The sequence below is a fragment of the Girardinichthys multiradiatus genome, chromosome 20 (genome assembly GCF_021462225.1).
Source record: "Girardinichthys multiradiatus isolate DD_20200921_A chromosome 20, DD_fGirMul_XY1, whole genome shotgun sequence".
Taxonomy (NCBI): Eukaryota; Metazoa; Chordata; class Actinopteri; order Cyprinodontiformes; family Goodeidae; genus Girardinichthys; species Girardinichthys multiradiatus.
Window position 1 is genome coordinate 28,772,768 of NC_061812.1, and position 21,269 is coordinate 28,794,036.

At 39.9% G+C, this 21,269-nt stretch overlaps 1 protein-coding gene across 3 annotated transcripts in view; it reads left to right on the forward strand.

The window, feature by feature from the left end:
- Positions 1–21,269, forward strand: part of arhgef25b (Rho guanine nucleotide exchange factor (GEF) 25b) — a 43,895-nt gene that overhangs the window by 2,851 nt on the left and 19,775 nt on the right. Inside the window, exon 1 of one of the 3 annotated variants that reach the window (XM_047348799.1) lies at positions 7,466–7,851. The exons of 1 other annotated variant lie outside the window; for it this stretch is intronic. In XM_047348799.1, coding sequence (XP_047204755.1) covers positions 7,758–7,851 — 94 coding nt within the window. In that variant the 5' untranslated portion in view covers positions 7,466–7,757. Of the gene's footprint in view, positions 1–7,465; positions 7,852–21,269 lie in introns of those variants that run through there. One more of the 3 variants, XM_047348801.1, reaches the window with a different exon arrangement.

Here is a 21,269-nt window from a genome sequence, read left to right on the forward strand (position 1 = left end):
GTGCCAAATTAATGGGCTTTTCTGCTGTTTTTAAATTAATCTAGACTGTATTTATTCAGCTCTAGCTCAAAAATAAAATACACCAAGAGATCAAACCTATACCTGGTGATTATACACTAGCCATGTTTTTAAGAACATGGTTTGATCTTTATGAAGCCCTTTCAGAGTGGTTTAGATGAGGCGAAGAGGAGGCTCGCCCAGGGCACCTCTCGTGCAATAACTGCTACTGTTCAGCAGACTGAATGCTCCACTGGTTTGATTGTCATCATCAAACTAAATCCTTTTTAATCAATGACTTCATTACTGACCACGATCTTGATGTTATGTTTTTAACAGAAACATGGTTACATGAATTTAATGAAGCTCCCATTCTAATAGAGTCGACGCCTCCAAACTACAATTTTCTTGGTGAGAGCAGACAGCAAAGAAAAGGTGGAGGGGTGGCCTCTTTGTTTAAAGATTTACTAACGTGTAAAAAAGTATTTCTGGGCAAATTTGACTCTTTTGAATATTTGGCTCTCCAGGTAAAGAGCCCTGTCCAAACCATGTTCTTGAATATTTACAGGCCTCCTAAGACCATAACAAACTTTTTCAGTGATTTTAATGAGCTTTTATCTGTGATATGTGTTGATTATGACTGTTTAATTATTGTGGGAGACTTCAACATTCACATGGACAATCCTGAAGACAGAAGTACAATAGATCTATGTGACACTTAGAAATTTTGGTTTGACTCAACATGTTAAACAGTAAATGCACAAACAGGGACATATTTTGGACTTGATCATCACTAAGGGTCTAAACATTTCCAAGGTGTCTGTAACTGATGTTGCTCTATCTGACCACTTTTCTCTTATTTTTGAAAGCATCATCTGCAATGACTCAGTTAGCTAAAGAGACATTAAAAGAAAACGCATCTTTAAGGACGGTGCTGCTGAAACCTTTAACCAGATTTACTCTTCTACCTCCATTACTCTTCTACCTCCACTTTGCCCTGTAACACTGTAGATGAGCTTTCATTCTAAAATCTCAGACATCATTGATTCAATTGCTCCAATTAAAGTGAAAGTCGTTTCTGGGAAGAAAATGTCTCCGTGGAGAAGTGCTCCACCAGTCAGAAGTGAAAAAAAGGAGTGTCAAAAAGCTGAACGCGAAAGACTGGACTCCAAGTTCACTATATTATCTATAAAGAGAGACTATACAGATATAACCCACAACTGAAAAATGCAAGGGAATCTTTCTTTTCTGAGATTATCAGCAAAATCACAAACAATGCATTATTTGCCACGGTCGACAGGCTAACAAACCCTCCTGTAACTGTAGCATCTGAACTCCACTCTACCCGGGCCTGCAATGAATTTGCTAATTTCTTCACTGAAAAAACCCAAAAGATTAGAGAGGCAGTCAGCACATCCACATCAACTCCAGTACCAATGCTGTCTCCAACTAGAACTGATTTTGACAAAATGTCCCAATTTCACCAAATAAACTACAAAAACTTAGAAGAAATCGTACAGCAACTAAGCTCTTCTTCCTGCTGTCTCGATCTTTTATCCACAGCTTTCCTTAAGAAAGCTTTGCCTGTAATAACATCTGATTTAACACAAATAATAAACGCGTCCCTTTTGTCAGGTGTTTTCCCCTAGGCCCTGAAAATAGCGATTATCAAACCGGTATTGAAAAAGAACAACTTGGACAAGCTGCTACTACAGAACTACAGGCCTATGTCAAACCTCCCCTTCATCAGTAAGATATTTGAAAAAACTGTGTTTCAGCAGTTAAACAACTTCCTAACAATGACCAGCCGCTTCGATGTCTTCCAGTCAGGCTTCCTGCTCACCATAGTACAGAGATTGCTCTTGTCAAGGTGTTCAATGACATCCGTATAAATGCAGACTGTGGAAGAAGCACAGTGCTGGTATTATTGGACCTTAGTGCAGCATTTGACACTGTTGATCACTCCATTTTCGCCTGGAAAACTGGGTTGGCCTTTCTGGTACAGCACTCAATTGGTTTAAATCCTACTTGAAGGACAGGGACGTTTTTGTGTCAGTAGGTAACTTTACATCAGAGAGCACAAAAATCACATTTGACATTCCCCAAGGATCCATCTTAGGGCCCCTCCTATTGAATATCTACATGCTCCCCCTAACTCAGATTTTAATAAACAACGTCAGTTATCATAACTATACAGACGACACACAGCTATATGTGACGATGTCACCAGGTGACTATGAACCAATTCAAGCGCTGGGTAAATGCTTAGAAGAAATCAATGCATGGATGGGCCTAAAATGTTCTTCAGCTGAATCAAAACAAAACTGAAGTAATAATCTTTGGACCAAAGGAAGAACATTTAAAAGTTAGCACACAGCTTCAGTTAATACAGCTAGAAACCACCAGTCAGGCTCGAAACCTGGGTGTAGTGATGGACTCTGACCTGAAGCTTCAGAGGCACGTAAATACAGTAACAAGGTTGGCCTTCTATCACCTAAAGAACATCTCCAGGATTAAAGGACTAATGTCTCAGTAGGACCTTGAAAAACTAATTCATGTGTTCATCTTTAGTAGAATTGATTACTGCAATGGTGTCTTCACAGGTTTGCCTAAAAAGTTGATCAGACAGCTGCAGTTGATGCTAAGAAAGTGGAGCACATCACCCCAGTTTTAAAGTTCTTACACTGGCTCCCTGTAGCTCAGAGAATAGAGTTTAAAATACTTCTGTTAGTCTATAAATCACTGAATGGCTTAGCTCCAAAATACATTACAGACTTGTTGTCAGTGTATCAACCACCCAGACCTCTCAGGTCTTCTGGCTCAAATCTACTATGCATACCCAGAACCAGAACCAAACATGGAGAAGAAGCTTTTAGTTCTTATGCTCCACTAATCTGGAATAAACTCCCAGAAAACTGTAAAAGTGCAGAAACCCTAAATTGCTTTAAATCAAGATTAAAAACTTATTTGTTTAGAGTGGCCTTTGAATGTGTTATCTAAACATTATTAGTTAAGTCTTCAGTCCAATTTTCCTTTCATTTTCTTATCCATCATTCTATTCTCTTTATTTTTTCTTAATTAACTCTGTTGTTTGATTTTCTGTATCATTGTAATGTTTTTCCTTATGTACAGCGCCTTGAGTGCCTTTTTGCTGAAAAGCGCTATATAAATAAACTTGACTTGACTTGATGAAACATTTACTCAATGTCCTTTTTTCTAAAGTGCCCTGAAAAACGTTTTTGCATTATGTCAAATTAGATCCATTAACGTCAGTGTATTTTAATGAATGTTTATGTGCTAGACTGACACAAAGTGGAAGTAAAAGGATACAATATATGGACTTTTTACAAATATAAATCTGAAAAGTGTGGCATGCATTTAGTTCCTTTGAGTCAATACTTTCTAGAACCACTTTTTTGCATATTTAAACTGAAAACCCTGCCCAGTGTTCATTATAAAACAGCTTAAGCTTAATACAGTTTGATGGAGAATGACATATGAACAAAACATTTCAAATCTGTTTTCAAATTCTCATATAGGATTTAGTTCTGGCCCATTTTAACGTGTTGAATATGATTGATCAGAACCATTCTGTTCTCCCTCTGGCTGTATATTTAGGGTCGTTTTCCTGCTGAAAGGTGAACCTCCATTCAATCCATCTCAAGTCTTTTGCACTACCCTGCATTTAGCTCCATTCATCTTCCCATCACTTCTGACTAGCTTCTCTATACCAGCTGAAAAAAAAGTATGCCGCCGCAAGATTTTGCCACTACCATGTTTCACCATATGATTGGTATGCTCAAGGGAATTTGCAGTGTTAGTTTTCCGCAGCACATAATGCTTTGCATGCAGGTCAGAATGTTTCATTTCATAAATACTAGATTTATGCGGTGCACAAATAGTTGTCCTTCCAAAAGATTTCCCTACCTTAGCAAGATGGTCCATCATAGGTTTTTCACATAAATGTGTTGAGCATATGACTAATAGTTGTAATTTCTACAGAATCTACCACCTGAGCTGTAGATCTTGGAGTTCATCCAGAATTACCTGTTTCTCTGATTAATACCCTTTTTGTCTGGCCTGTCGGTTTAGGTAGACAGCCATGTCTTGGTAGTTTTGTAATTGAGCTGCACTGTTTTCATTTCCAAATGATGAATTCAACAGAGCTCTAAAAGATGTTCAAAGCGTCAGGGTATTGTTTTATACCTTAACCCTGCTTTAAACGTCTCCACGACCTTCTCTCAGACCTGTCTGCTGTCTTTATGATGCTGTTTGCTCACTAATGTTCTCCAACAACCTTCTGAGGCCTTCACAGAGCAGCTACAGGGGTTGGACAATGAAACTGAAACACCTGGTTTTAGACCACAATAATTTATTAGTATGGTGTAGGGCCTCCTTTTGCGGCCAAATCGTCTTGGGAATGACATATACAAGTCCTGCACAGTGGTCAGAGGGATTTTAAGCCATTCTTCTTGCAGGATAGTGGCCAGGTCACTACATGATACTGGTGGAGGAAAACGCCCCAAAGTGGCTCAATAATATTTAGATCTGGTGACTGTGCAGGCCATGGGAGATGTTCAACTTCACTTTCATGTTCATCAAACCAATCTTTCACCAGTCTTGCTGTGTGTATTGGTTCATTGTCATCCTGATACACGGCACCGCCTTCAGGATACAATGTTTGAACCATTGGATGCACATGGTCCTCAAGAATGGTTCGGTAGTCCTTGGCAGTGGATCCATCTAGCACAAGTATTGGGCCAAGGGAATGCCATGATATGGCAGCCCAAACCATCACTGATCCACCCCCATGCTTCACTCTGGGCATGCAATAGTCTGGGTGGTACGCTTCTTTGGGGCTTCTCCACACCGTAACTCTACCGGATGTGGGGAAAACAGTAAAGGTGGACTCATCAGAGAACAATACATGTTTCACATTGTCCACTGCCCAAGATTTGCGCTCCTTGCACCATAGAAACCAACGTTTGGCATTGGCATGAGTGACCAAAGGTTTGGCTAAAGCAGCCCGGCCGTGTATATTGACCCTGTGGAGCTCCCGACGGACAGTTCTGGTGGAAACAGGAGAGTTGAGGTGCACATTTAATTCTGCCATTATTTGGGCAGCCGTGGTTTTATGTTTTTTGGATACAATCCGGGTTAGCACCGGAACATCCCTTTCAGACAGCTTCCTCTTGTGTCCACAGTTAATCCTGTTGGATGTGGTTCGTCCTTCTTGGTGGTATGCTGACATTACCCTGGATACCGTGGCTCTTGATACATCACAAAGACTTGCTGTCTTGGTCACAGATGCGCCAGCAAGACGTGCACCAACAATTTGTCCTCTTTTGAACTCTGGTATGTCACCCATAATGTGTGTGCATTTCAATATTTTGAGCCAAAACTGTGCTCTTACCCTGCTAATTGAACCTTCACACTCTGCTCTTACTGGTGCAATGTGCAATCAATGAAGACTGGCTACCAGGCTGGTCCAATTTAGCCATGAAACCTCCCACACTAAAATGACAGGTGTTTCAGTTTCATTGTCCAACCCCTGTATATAGTAGGTTCATACTAAGATTAAATTGCAGATTAGCTGACTTCTGAAAGCATCTGGTTTATTTGGATTTTATTTAGGAGTGCAAGGGTAAAGGAATTCAAATGCATGACACAGATTTTTATTTGTGACATAAGCATGAATCATTTTGCTTCCACTTTCCAGTTAGGCACTACTTTGTATTAGTCCGTCACATAAAATCTAAGTAAAACACATACTTGTTTGTTGAAAAGTTAAAGGTTTGTGAATACTATTTCAAGAAACTGTACATGTGCATTGTACATGCACATGCATGAAAGTATGCTTTTTATTTTAATTTTAAAGATGTTATATGCTCTTTCTAAACTGGTTCTCTAATTCTAAACATTTATTTGTGGGCAATGCTAACCCTGAGCAAACTAGGCCTCTTTCCTCTGTTAATGCACTAAGGATCCACCTTCTGTGGACCTGTGTCTGAACCTTGCAGTTCAGTCCAGTTTCCTGACCCAGTGTACTTCCGGGTATTTGTACTCCTGCTCTATCTCAGCCATCTATTCCCTCAGGGAAAGGCAATGTATTCTTACAGAGATGCCTAAAATCATTACAACAGTCATAACAGCATAGTATTAAAACACAATGGAAATGTACAGCTTTAATATAATGAACACAATAATTACCTGCTTTCAGAGAAAATGTTCACCAGTAAAACTGTTTCACATTTGTATGGCACAAGCCAGAAAGTTACAGTTGTACATTTACTGGGTTTTTTCTTTCCCCATCACTGTTCCCTGTTAGTTTTGACAGATATTGGCAGGAAGAAGCATTTTGGATGAGCTGCAGCTGCCTCATGGATTGAATATACAGTACAGTGTTTTTCAGCCCTGGTCTTCAAGGCACACTGTCTTGTTGGTTGTAGATGTCTCACTGCTTTCACAAAGACCTGTTAACAAGCCATTAACTAGAATCATGTGTGCTGAAGCAGGAAATCATCTAAAACATGCAGGGCAGTGTGCCTTGTGGACCCGTGTTGAAAAACACTGCAGACAGCAATACGGCAATTTCTTATTATTAAAAACAAAAGCATGCATGAATTTTTCTGTGTCCATGTTTGATTGGAAACTCTTTATTCTGGCATTTCAAGGGTGGTAGTAAGCTGATTTATTAGCAGATGCTCTGTGGTTTTTAAAATAGATGTCTGGGCCCATGATGACACGTGGTCTTTGCAAGGCCTGTGTTATAACAGGGCAAAGCAAGTTTGGCGTAATTCAAAGTTTTTTACTAGAAGATCAAAGGAACAGAAATAAAATAATCATAAAAAAGAGGCTTTTTGAGTGGCAGTTTCTAACAATGTATTTTTGGGGCCAAAAACAATAACTTCTGTATTTTCTGTATTATATACAGGGTGACAACAATTAGTTGTGTACTCCACAAATCTGGCCTTTATGGAAGAGGGACAAGATGAGGGCTGTGGTGGAAAACACATCCAACAAGTCATGTTTGCAGATTTCCAAAGTCGTGTGGGATACATTCAGAATGTGGGAGAAGGAGCTTTAGTTACATCAGACTAAGATGTAACCTTTTGGCCAGCATTCCCCAAAAGACCTGCAGTAATGAACAGAGCAAAATGGTGTTCTACAACTTGGCTCAGAGGGGCTGTATGCATAAACATGCCACACTTTTCAAATCTTTATTTGTAAAACTAATTACTAAAAATTAGATTTATAAATAACAATAATTGTAATAAAAATGAAGGTGCCATATCCAGAGCAGGAATGGTGTCACAAAAGGCTGATTTAGCTGATATAAACATAAAGGGAGGGGGCTGAACTGAGAGGAGGGACCTGGAAACAGATGCTGGCACAGCAGTACAGCTTGTATCCGTCTCCCATCTCAGCTCCTCCTCCTTCCTGCCTCTGTATCGCTCCCTCACTTACCCTCGGTACCACTTACAATCTGTCTTACCACATAGACAGGATTTTGATCCAAAGTCAGGAGCTTCTCTCTGACTCTCCTTCCATTTGTTGACATACCATGGGATGAGATTGTCATTCTTCCATCAGCAATTTTTTTTACCCCATCTGATTTGGAATATGATGGCAAAACTCGCTGCACACTTTTCCTCTCATCTCCCTGGGGGATTACCGCAGGAATAGAGCGTGTGTGTCTGTGAGCTTGTGTTTGTGTCTGCTTCTGATGGTGTCGAGTGGAGCAGCACGAGTGGATCACCATGAGAGGGGGTCACCACCAGCGAGGCTGTGGGTGTCGGCATCTGTTCAGAAAACTTCTCAGTAAATGTGACTGCTGCTCTGTCAGAAGTAGAGGTAAGTACTGTCCGCTCTTCAGTCAGACCTTCACTGGATGTGATTCTCAATGCTGGAACTGAAAGTTGATGCCCAGCTTAAGGAACTTCAATGAAAACTTCAATGTTTGAGATTCTCCTAAAAAAAAATCATACAGTACATTTTTTGCACTTATTCATCATCTTTGGCGATGTGCTCAAGTTTTATTGCCTCATGTGGTCTAAAAACTGATTTTTTAAGAGTAAAAATAAGTCCAAACCTTTTACTTATCACATTTAGTTAATGCTTCATGCATTCACTTGCTTGTTCTAAGACCAAAAAGTCTCACTGGATAACATTAGTTTCGGGTTTTACAATACAACTTCATTTTATATTCAGTCTCAGAAAAAGATTACAGCTAAGCACAGCTCTCCACTCCATCAACATGAACTGCATTAATTTGACATCATATGGGTGTTATGGTGTGTAGGTGCAGAGGAGTTGGATGAACAGAACTATGAAAATCTAAAACTTACAAGGAGGCACAAATAAAACCGGACGAGGAACACGGGTAGAGTCACAAGCACAACTACAGGGAAGAGTAACAGGAAATACGGGCATGTTAACAGTGGGGAAAAAATGAGAACAGGTGAGTTTAAATACTGAGGAAGGTGTGGAGAAATGACAAGCAAACCAGAAGAGTAATCACAGAAAATCCGTAGCATAAAAAAACACAAGGAAGATATCTAACAGAAATAATTCTAAATAAACAAATAAAATTAGAATAAACTAAGAGGCTAACTACAAAGAATAAACTTATATGGAAAGCACCTTTCTAACAATAAGGATCATGGGCAAAATTAACTAAAGAAGACCAAAGAATCCAGTAAACAAAAAGGAAATAGTCAAAGGTCCCTGTGGAACGACTGCTCTAAAAATAATAGAAATTATAGATTTTTTTTTACATTTTCAAATATTAATCCTTCAAATGGATGAGATTATGTTGGGATCAGAATTAGCTGGTCAAATAACATTAACAAAAATAAAACATTAAATTATTAAATGTTTTGAAACGTGATTGAATGAAGTCTGAAACCCAGGATTTCACAAGATGCTTTCTTATTTGTGATGATTCTTCTGGCATCTACAGCAGCTGCTTTCAGTTGGTTTGGGTCATTTCTATCATTAGATTTGTTTTGACAAAGGGAACTTTTCAAAACCTGGCTGAGATCATGTTGTTGACTCGTCCATCACATTATGTTGGTCTTTTTTATGTTCAAACATTTCTGAGGCACCTTGTAAGCAGTTTTTATGCATTTGGTACAAACAGTTTTTCTGTTCATGTCCAAACCTATCCAACTGGTTCTCTCAGAGTTCCTTCACTCACACTTTTTCCATGTGTTTTACAGATGTTTTACTGCTTGTCTCTGGTCAATCATGCTTAGAGTTTAGTCTACCTGAAGTTTCCCTGAACTCCTCTGGCTCTTGTAGATGTTTTTTCTGGTCTTTTCTGACTCCTGTGTTCTGGAGCCTTACAAGTGGTTTGCACTTTGCAGCTTCTGTTACTCCCTCTACCTTTGCCTTTCTGAAACCTTCTTTCTGGTGGATTCTATAATAACATCGCTACCTCCTGGGCAGAGTCCTTTTGTCACGAAGTTGCAAAGTTAGATCTCCTTTCAATACTCGAAGAGCATCCACATGGGAAAAAAACATCTTTTGGTAACTGTAGGCCTTATTTTTTGTATAGAATTTTAGTTTGAAGACTAACTGCATAAAAAGTGTATAAATCTGTTTACAAGCAGGACAAATACTTACATAATAGATATACTGTTTAGTACTAATAACTTTATAGCGTACAGGGTCTACACTGAAATGCAAAATAAGTTTTATTGTTTTTAATAAAACAATGCCTTGCACTGTTATTCATTTGCAAACCATTTTCACATTTTTTTTACATTGCAACTGTTAACTAACATCCATATTTTAATTGAGGATTATTTTTTCAAAACCAAAAGTTATGCTGTATTTAGCTCGATCCTTCATCACATCTGGTCAGCTGGCCAGATGAGACCAGAGAGACCAGATTTTCCTGCTACTCTACTAATAGTCTTCCAATAAAGGGCAGATGTATGAAGTGCATGATTATTAGTTGTCCTGTCAGCTTCTTGGCTACTTTGCTGATTAATGTCCTCCTTGTCCAAGCCTGCCAGCTGAGATGGACGCCTATGTCTTGGCGTTTGTGCCACACTCTTTCTAGTTTCAGATGATGAACTGAACTGTGATAATTAGGCAATTAGTTTGACTGGATTTTATTTTAGGGTATCAGAGTAAAGGGGACTAAATATAAAATGAACGGAACACTTTCCAGATTTATAGCGAGGGGAAACAATCGAAAACCATTCAATATTCCTTCCACTTCAAAATTATGTGTTACTTTATATTGATCTATAACATAAAAGTCCAAACAAAAACAATTAAAGTTTCTGGTTGTTAAGGGACAATATCTGAAAAAGCTCGAGGGGTATGCATTATTTGTGAAGCAGTGTAAATATTTCTTTGAATTTAATTCATGTTCAGTCTTCTTTATGTGATTTGAATTTAAACTAAATCTGTATTTGAATCAGATTTGGAAAACTCTACTTATGTTATTACATTCTGAGTCAAGCTCAATTCTAAAGCCCAGAGAGAGCTGCCTAACCACAGAAGATTGGGCTAACTCAGCTGTTGCCATGAAGAGTAATGATAAACACTAAACAGGTCATTTTTGCTGACATCAAGGGACAGAAGCAAAGCATTTAGTGTGAGGTTTGCACAACACTGGAAGAATACAAAAAAGTATCTGTTTATGATGATAGATTTGTACATAGACCAGACAAAGTTGGGACAATACAGTTACAGAGGAAAACTCAGTTTTCATTCACACTGTTTAGAGGAACATAGTGGCACATTGCAGTAGAGTTAGAAAAATATATTAGTTTAAATAAGTTCCGTACTGTTTCAGTCAGGATAAAAATGCCACAAGGTTTAGTAAAAATATTTATTTGCAAACAAAGGGATATTTTTTGCATTGTACGCTTACTTTTATCTCATTTGATGGGCTTTCTGAGTGCCATTCTGCACAGAAAGTGATTTACCAAATGCGTTAATACTCCCTCAGAGCACAGACAGCTGAAAACATGCACACGCATAGACAATCGTCTTCCTCCCACTCCAAGCATTAAATCCTCTGTTGTTCCAGTTGTTCAGGGGAGAGATTACAGAGCGGCCTCTCTCTGAGCCGCACCGCTGTGACAGACCCCACGAGCCTGCGAGATGTGAAATGAAAATGGCCCCTCGTTGACACGTCCCACTTTGTCACCTCTCTCTGAGTTTACCAGAATGCCTCTGGTGCTTTTCTCTGGGATTAATATTGTTGTAGATCCATTGATGGGTTTGCTGTGTGTTTTTGAAAAAGCAATCCTAATCAACAATATGTGTCTCTTATTTTCAAACTAATGTGTTTGTCAGTTCTTTGAAATACCTCTCAAATGCTGTTTTCTGGAGCTCTCTTGTACCTTTTAAGTCTCTTTCCCCTAAATACTTCCTTCTCTTTCAGCTATCCAAGGTAGTTCAATGAGTGTTCTTTGGCAAATCATACTTTATAAAAGACAGAGAAACTCCTGCAGATGCAGAGTAGGTGGACCTCTATTTTAAAGTCCTGCCAACAGTTTCCCTGAACCACCACACATCATCAGTCTGGCTCAAGAGCTTCCAGGTCTGATTCACCCAGTGCACCAGTAAGAGTGAAGTCATTACTACCAATATGTGATGGAATAAATACAGTGACACCGGTTTGCTCTAATTAAATAGCATCACGCTTGTCAAGTTAAATATCTCACACTTTTGTGATAGGTGATGATGAGTTTTGCTGCTAAATCAGACGGATCTCCGTTTAAACTTGATTTGAATTAAAAGTTGAAATGCTGAGTCCGACAGGAATAAAAGTCTGTGTTTATAATTATGAGGTTCTATGAGGTGAAATTTGTTCATAAACAAGTGCAGTTTGGAAGTCGTGCATGTTGCATGAAAGCCATTAAAAAGTTATTTGTAACGCATTACTTATACATCAAAGAATTTATAAAAAATTAAAGCATAGATCAAATTTAACATAAATAAAATATGCAAAATCAAGCGGCATCCAAACTTGAAGATTTACTTCCTATCAGATTAGCTACTGAGCCTCAAATATGATACAAGATGAAGATTGACCTCTGAAGCTCCCGAACAGCTACTAATTTTCTGCTTCATCTTCTTCATTTTCAGACACTGATAGATCCAATTCTGTCTGTGTGAGCTCCTTATTAATCTCTTATCCTTAACTGAAACCCAACTAGGCAGAAAATGTATTCATACATGCCTTGGAAAAGTATTCACACCCCTTGAATGTTTTTACACTTATTGGGATTTTATGTGACAGACCAACACATAGCAAAGCGTACTTGTAAAGTGGAAGGAAAATGATAGATGGTTTTCTAATTCTTTCTTACATATGAAATCTGTAAAGTGTGGTGTGTATTTGTATTCATAACCCTTGAGTCAATTTGTGCAGAACCACCTTTTTCTTTAGCTCCATCCATCTTTGCATCAATTCTGACCTTCTACTCGCATCCCTACAGCATGACGCTGCCACCACCGTGTTTTACTGTAGGGAGGGTGTGTTCAGGGTGATGTGCAGTGTTAGTTTTCCCCATAGATAGCATTTTGCATGAAGGCCAGAAAGTGAACCTTCTCTCACATGTTTGGAGTGTCTCCTACATCACTGCAAACACTAAATAAGATTTCTTTTGACTTTCTTGTAAGAAATGCTTTCTTCTTGCTATTTCCCTAAAGGCCAGATGGGTGGAGAGTATGGCAATTAGATTCTCCCACACGAGTTGTGGATCTCTGCAGCTCATCCAGAGTCACCATAGGTTCATTGACTGTATTTCTGAACAATGCTCTCCTTGCCAGGCCTGTCTGTTTAGATGAACAGTCTTGTGATATTGTTGTCTAAACTACCCCTGATTTTAACTTCTCTACAACTTTGTTCCTGACCTGTCTGCTGTGTTCCTTGGCCTTCACGATGTCCGTTTTCTAATGTTCAAACCAGGTATAATCTTTCTTTCACTTCATGGTAATGCACTATATTGTGTTACCTAATGACATCAAACCCCCAATAAAATTAATTAAAATTTGTGGTTGTAATGCAACAAAATGTTGCCTCCGCAACTACAGCAGCAGTAATTGGCTGAATTAGGGGCACAAATGACATGGTTTGTAGTTACCAGCAAACCTAAACACATTCAGATGTGACAGGTTGGTTAGAAGGATAGGACAGATTAAATTACTAAAGAATTCTCGTCTCATCTCGTCTCGTCGTCTTTCGCTTTATCCGGGACCGGGTCGCGGGGGCAGCAGACTCAGCAGAGACGCCCAGACGTCCCTCTCTCCAGACACCTCCTCCAGCTCCTCCGGGGGGAGCCCAAGGCGTTCCCAGGCCAGCCGAGAGACATAGTCCCTCCAGCGTGTCCTGGGCCGTCCCCTGGGCCTCCTCCCGGTGGGACGTGCCTGGAACACCTCCCGAGGAAGGCGTCCAGGAGGCATCCGGTATAGATGCCCGAGCCACCTCAACTGGCTCCTCTTGATGTGGAGGAGCAGCGGCTCTACTCCGAGCCCCTCCCGGATGGCCGAGCTCCTCACCCTATCTCTAAGGGAGTGCCCGGCCACCCTACGGAGGAAGCTCATTTCAGCCGCTTGTATTCGGGATCTTGTTCTTTCGGTCATGACCCAAAGTTCATGGCCATAGGTGAGGGTAGGAACGTAGACTGACCGGTAAATTGAGAGCTTCGCTTTTCGGCCCAGCTCTCTCTTCACCACAACGGACCGGCACAGCGCCCCCATTACTGTGGCAGCCGCACCGATCCGTCTGTCGATCTCCCGCTCCATTCTTCCCTCACTCGTGAACAAGACCTGAAGATACTTAAACTCCTCCACTTGAGGCAGGAACTCCCCTCCAACCTGAAGAGGACAAGCCACCCTTTTCCGGTCGAGTACCATGGCCTCGGACTTGGAGGAGCTGATCCTCATCCCAGCCGCATCACACTCGGCTGCGAACCGCCACAGCGCATGCTGTAGGTCTTGGCTAGAGGGGGCCAGCAGGAAGAGACGAAATCCACTGGTCCCCAAACCAGACCCCCTCCGGCCCTTGGCTGCGTCTAGAAATCCTGTCCATAAAACTCCTGCTCCGCTCGTACAGGGACTGGATGGCCCCTAATAAAGGGCCCCCGATTCCATACTCCTGGAGCACCCCCCACAGGGCATCACGAGGGACACAGTCGAATGCCTTCTCCAGGTCCACAAAACACATGTGGACTGGTTGGGCAAACACACATGAACCCTCGATTACCCTGTAGAGGGTATAGAGCTGGTCCAGTGTTCCATGGCTGGGACAAAAACCACACTGCTCCTCCTGAAGCCGAGGTTCGACTATCGGCCGGACTCTCCTCTCCAATACCCCGGCGTAGGCCTTACCAGGGAGGCTGAGGAGTGTGATCCCCCTGTAGTTGGAACACACCCTCCGGTCCCCCTTCTTGTGAAGGGGGACCACCACCCCAGTCAGCCAGTCCAGAGGCACTGTCCCCAACCGCCACGCAATGTTGAAGAAGCGTGTCAACAATAACAGCCCTACAACATCCAGAGACTTGAGGTACTCAGGGCGGATCTCATCCACCCCCGAAGCTTTGCCAACGCGGAGCTTTTTAACCACCTCGGTGACTTCAGCCTGGGTGATGAAAGAGTTCAAACCCGAGTCCCCAGCCTCTGTTTCCACCACGGAATGCGTGATGGAAGATTGAGGAGATCCTCAAAGTACTCCTTCCACCACCCGATAATGTCACCAGTCGAGGTCAGCAGCCTCCCACCCCCACTATAAACAGTGTTGGCGAAGCACTGCTTCCCCCTCCTGAGATGCCGGACGGTTTGCCAGAATCGCTTCGAGGCCAACCGATAGTCCTTCTCCATGGCCTCACCAAACTCCTCCCAGGCCCGAGTTTTTGCCTCTGCCACCGCCCGGGCCGCAGCACGCTTGGCCTCACGGTACCCGTCAGCCGCCTCAGGAGTCCCACAAGCCAACCACAGCCGATAGGACTCCTTCTTCAGCTTGACAGCATCCCTTACTGCCGGTGTCCACCACCGGGTTCAGGGATTGCCGCCGCGACGGGCACCGCAGACCTTACGGCCGCAGCTACGGGCAGCAGCATCAACAATAGATGCGGAGAACATGGTCCACTCGGACTCTATGTCTCCAACATCTGGTCGAAGCTCTCCCGGAGGTGGGAGTTGAATACATCCCTGGCCGAGGGCTCCGCCCTGCGTTCCCAGCAGACCCTCACTATGCGCTTGGGCCTGCCAAGTCTGTCCGGCTTTCTCCTCCTCCAGCGGATCCAACTCACCACCAGGTGGTGATCAGTGGACAGCTCAGCCCCTCTCTTCACCCGAGTGTCCAAAACATGCGGCCGAAGGTCTGATGATACGACAACAAAGTCGATCATCGACCTCCTGCCTAGGGTGTCCTGGTGCCAAGTGCACTGATGGACACCCTTATGTTTGAACATGGTGTTCGTTATGGACAATCCGTGACTAGAACAGAAGTCCAATAACAAAACACCACTCGGATTCAGATCGGGGAAAATTCATAGTGCAAAAAAAAAAAAAAAGCCAAAAAAATGCAGATTAAAAAAATTGACATGCAGGGACTTTTTTTTAAAGAAAACATAAATAGTATATTTTAACCTAAGTTTAATTTGGCTTTTCAGCCCATATATACCCTTTTAACCATATCACTATTATTTCATGCCCTCCAGATAAACTCCCACTGTGATTTATGAGTAAAACCCTCATCGGTTTCACGTTGATCCAGCAGGATGAGACATTGTCTACATGCGTGCATTTTCAGTATCTGTCATGGATAAACTTTGCCTTGAGCCCTCACAGGAGTAAGTGCTTGCACATGCCAGGAGAGTTGCTGATTTGTAGTTTTTGTGACAACATTATCACAGTATTTTCCATTACTCAGTAATAATAATAATAATAGCATGCAGCAGTATTTGCATGTTATTAAGCCCTGATCATAATCAACCCTATAGTCCCTTATGTAATACCAGTGTGGGAACAACATGTGAAATATGCAAAGCTTTCATCATTTTTAGAAATGATACATCATCATGTTGATTGAAGTGTTGTTCCACAGAGCTCTCATATTGTCTGCTGCTGCTAACCTTCACCACAGGGAGTCTAGAAGATGAGAAACCATTCCTCTGTAATACGTAGGAAGCAACAAACCTTATCTGATTCTAATTTTATGCAGAAAATTAACATATGTTAAGTTTATCTTTTTGTTAAGATTTTATGAATCTATTAAAGAATCCTAATGTGTATTATAAACTATGTTTCATTTGCAACACATTTTCCTGCTGTGAGTCTCAAGTACAAATAATTTCCAGACAAGTGTTTTCACACACGCATGACTACAACAGGTGCACTAAAGAAGAACATGCATTAAACAATGTGAGGAAGCAATTTGTTCAGGGTGAAAAGTACCAAAGCAATGTCAGATGACTTCCATTTTCCTCTGACTTGCCGACTGCAGGAGAATAAAATCAAGATTTTAACTGGCATTAAACCTGAATGCACAGATGTGTTTAAAATGATATCAGTAAATTTTAAAAGTAAGTATAAATTTAAAATCCTCATAAGTTTTTTATTTTTATTTCCATGTACGCAAATGCATTGGGAACACTCTGTTGCATGCTCTGTTCCAAAGCAAAACATGAAATACAAAAATGTATAAAATGTTATTATCCAGCTATAAAAAGTGAGGAAAACTATCTGGTTGTTTATAACATATCTGTCTGCAGCCTCAGGCATTTATTGTATAAACTGATCATGTTTTAAAGATTGATCTTTCCTTTGAATCACTGAGTAATATTTAGTTTCATAACCTCTGTTTCTGAGAACGTCTTCACCTCTGTGCTACATGGAGTCAACCTGTGAACAAGTATTCCAGCTCAGGAAGGCTAAATTCAACATTTCCTCTGTAGTTCTTGGCTTTTTCCCAGAAACAGCATTTTTGATGTCACCTCACCAGTTTTCAGTTATATTAAGGTCCTGGGATTAGGCTGAGCTCTCCAAGATGTTAGTGTTGTTGGTCTGGAACCAAGATCTAGCTTTTTTTACTGGTGTGTTTGGGGTCTTTGTTGAAACAACCATTTCAAGAACGTTTCCTATTTGGCATATGGCAACATGGTTCCTGGTATGTGATAAATAGGTCGGCATCACCATAGTATGAGAAACATCAACATACTTCACAGTGATCTGAGGCTTGATTTCAGTGATTGGTATAATCTGATAAACTGTCGAGACTGAAAAAGAACAATCTTGCCTCCATCGCTCCATAAAATGTTGTTGTATTTCTTTATAGGGCAGTGGATTTGTTCTTAAGGCATATTGTAAAATCCATGTCATTATTTTTTCCAACAACAGGGCTTTTCGTTCTCTTTTTGTCAATTGCTTGGCCTCACATTGGTGTCTTCTTATTTTTTTTAAACTCTCAGACTTTCTTCGATCACCCCGTAGGTGATCATTGACTCTTTGTCATTTTGGCCATTTTTGATCCATCCCAAAGATGGTTTTCTGTTTTCTTCAACATCTTTCTTGTTTTGGTTTCCATTTAAAGCATTTGTGTCACCGAGGTGGATGTGTTGGAGGCCACACATGCAGGCAAGAGTGAGGCAGAGGCATATGGAAAAATAAAGATATTTCATAAGTCAAAGAGAAACTTACCAAAAACAAAGTCCAAGGTCCAAAATCCAAAAACGTGAACTGAAGAATATGAAACAAAATAAATCCAGCAACAAATGAGGAACATGGAGAGAAGATGACTGACCAGAGCCTAGTAGAGCAGACCATAATGGAACAGATGAACCAGTGGTTACTGAAGAATCAAACGGTTTTGAGGAGAACTGATCAGTGGAACATGAAACAAATGAGTCTTATTAGCAGAGTTGGATTAGCTGGGTGAGAACCCAGAGAAAAGAGACAGAGGGAATCAAATCCAATGAATGGGAGAACAGTACATAAACAAAGACACCAGAAATAATAAAAACAACACAGTTAGGCACGAGAGAGACTATGAACCAACAGGAGATAGGGAAACTCAGAAACGGTATGAAAACAGGAAGTAAAAAGAACACACAAGAGAAAGGGCCAGAGAAAATACAACTGGAAACTACCAATAAGATGCTCAGAAATAGAAAACAACTCTAAATGCAAGAAACTTAATTACACAACAGAAAAAAAGTCTAACACGTGATGACGTTTTTTCTGTTGGATCTGATAGTTTTCTATTATACTACTACACATCTTAAGAAATTATTAGAAATATAATTTGTATCCAAAATAGTGACTGATCTGATTAGCGGTGATGGAGTGCTATTATTTTAACATGACTGTACATGCTCACAAAACATGATCTGATTGAATTTGTGGTGTCTGGTTTTGTACAGAGGTTAGATTAAAATACTTTTTGAGCCTAGTAAAGTTTGGAAGTCTATAAGTGAGTTTCTTTTTACCGTCATGTTGTATTTTGGGCCAGTTTGGCAACAATGAGACAAGAAATTCACTGAAATGTAGTAAAATACCAAGAGCCAGTCTAAAGTTGAGCTGCAGAAGTAATGACCTACAATGATAACATGCTTAAATTAATGGACGGTTATGTAAAAAAATGACATTGCCCTAGAACAGCCTGTGTGTTTTGTAACATATTTGGACATACAGTATGTGGTTTACATTTAATATAACAATACTGAAAAAATTAAGTAACATAAATAAATGATAAAAACTTAATAAAAGATCTTGAATTTGTTTAAATGAAAAAAAGGGATTCTAATGAGAAATAAACTAAGACACATTCATTCCCACATAAAAATGCATAAAATCACACACAAGTGGATCACAATTATTGCACAAGATGAGAACTCAAATACTCAGCATTTTGAAGGAGGTTTGCCTAGACATTTAGTTTAATGTCCTGACTGAGAGTGAACACCATGGTGAGATCTAAAGATTGGTCTGAGGTCTCCCAAAAGAAGAGTGTAGGAGCTTCTGAGTCTGGTAAGAGATTTAAAGAGGTTTAAAACAAATTAAAACCAAGTCAGTCGTCTGTTCAGAAAATTGTCTACAGCTGGAGGACACTCAAAACAATTGGGAACATGCCCAGGTCTGGCTGTTCGGGTTCACCCTGTGAGCCAACTGCAGGATGCTAAAAGAAGTCCCCAAAAACTCTAAAATGTTATCACAGGACCTCCAGCGGGCTCTTGCTACTGTTCATGTGAACATCTACAATTAGAGAGACCTTAAAAGTTCAACTTCCAGAATGCTACAGGATCTTATTCCTGCTAGCAGCCATTAGCCTCTTCAACAAACGATGATATCTGGATATTATTGATTTTACTGTTTGCCACTTTTCCTGGCAAGCTTTGGAGTGCACACTTTTAGCGAGCCTCGTTAATTTTGCTTTGGTGATGTAGAGAATTAGTGGATCATTTCCTGTAACTATTGATTGACTACTTAATCATATTAGGTAATAAAAATGAGTGTCATTAAATTAAATATATTATTTGGGTTTTTAATAAGTAATGTTGTTGAAAATGTCATCTACAGAGTAATATTAGTTTATAAAAATTATTAATTGAATTGTAAGAGTACTAATTTGGCAGAACAAACAGCAAGAACTGAACTTTAAAAACATTTCTCATTAAATATTAACTCAGGAAAAGATGGGGTATTTTATATTTTTTTCATTTTTTGTGTTAGTCTTTATCTCTTACTCATTCAATGCTTTTCAAAAAAAGTAGATTTTCTGTAGGATTATTATAAAGCGATGTTAACCCTAACCCTTTACATAGAAATTGAAGCAAACATTATAGCTTTACTGATTGATTACTTAACAGATTATCTTCTTCTGGAAGACGTTTCGTTATTAGATTAAAGGAAGTGATCTAATGAGATGTTAGACAATTACTCTTATTATGTTATATTTTCATGGATTATTGCTTCTGGCTCTTGTTTCATTATGTTTCTGTGTTTACGTTTATATTACTCTGGCTGCTCTAAGTCTTAGCTGTTAGATTCAGTTTTTTTCTCAGTAAATCTTACTTCCTGGTCTATATTCTTTGAATATTTCCACCTCTACTTCCTGTTTTGTTGTCACATCACATTTCTTCCTATAATCATCTTACCGGCAGTGTTTTCAACGTGAATCACCTCCTGAGATTTCTGATTGTTGTTTTTCTCATTGGATTTTGTTCTCACGGTCCCTCAGGTTAAGTTCTGGTCCAAGTTTTTGTTTATTGTTCTCTGGTTTTGAGAACAATGCAGTGTTTGTCAAGGCTAAATTAATAAGTTTGTTGTCATTCATGTCTGTTTTGCACCTGTTTATCTACTCATGGCCACTTCTTCATTCACTTTTTACCAGTTTATCACACTTTCTGTTTAAAACCTTTTTACTTCCTTTTAAGCCCAACTCTAAATGATGTAAGGTAATGTAAGAGTTCTAATGGTTTATCTGAAATGAAGAATGAAAGGGTAGGCACTTATGAGCTGAATAGCTTCATCCTTCTAATGAATTAAATCTGAATTAATGAATGTACTTCTTTAGGAAAAGTTTATATATTTTTGTCTCCAGCACTCTTTGTTAGGATGTTAATATTAACATGCATTGTTAAAGCTCCTTGTTCTTTCGGTTCTGATCCAGTGGCTGTTTATTAACTTTTCCAAAGCTGATGACTTTTCTGAAAATCCTGTGAGACACTTGTTGGTATTATAAAGCCTACGCTATACATGCACATGTAACAACTTACATAACAATTACACAAAGACTGGATCTAAATAGTGTACATGCTCTGGTTAAAATGCCAGGTTTGGTGACTCAAAAATACGTCCATGATAATTTTTTCTAAAACTTTGTTCTACCTGTAATGCGACATGGATCAAGTAAACTTCAACTGAAAAACAAACAAAACCATTTGTTTTTTCAAACAATTTCAGCTATGGTCCAATGAAACCAAATTTGAACTGTAGGCCACGAGTATAAAGGTAAATGAGGCGCAAAAACATCATTGATCATTACCAAAAGAAAACCCTACCCACAGTGGTATGGTAGTGGCAGCATTATGATCTGGGTTTACTTGTCTACAAATAGAACAGTTGTTCTCTTCAAGGTGATTAAAAATATGAAAAACATCCAAATATTAGTTTTTGACCCTAAAACAGTATATTTGGAGAACTTTTCTGATTTAAAGTGGGAAAATGTTGTCAAGTCAAGACGTGGAATGCTGGTTGGACTCCAATCAAAGACAACTAAATGATGAAATTAAATAAAAAGG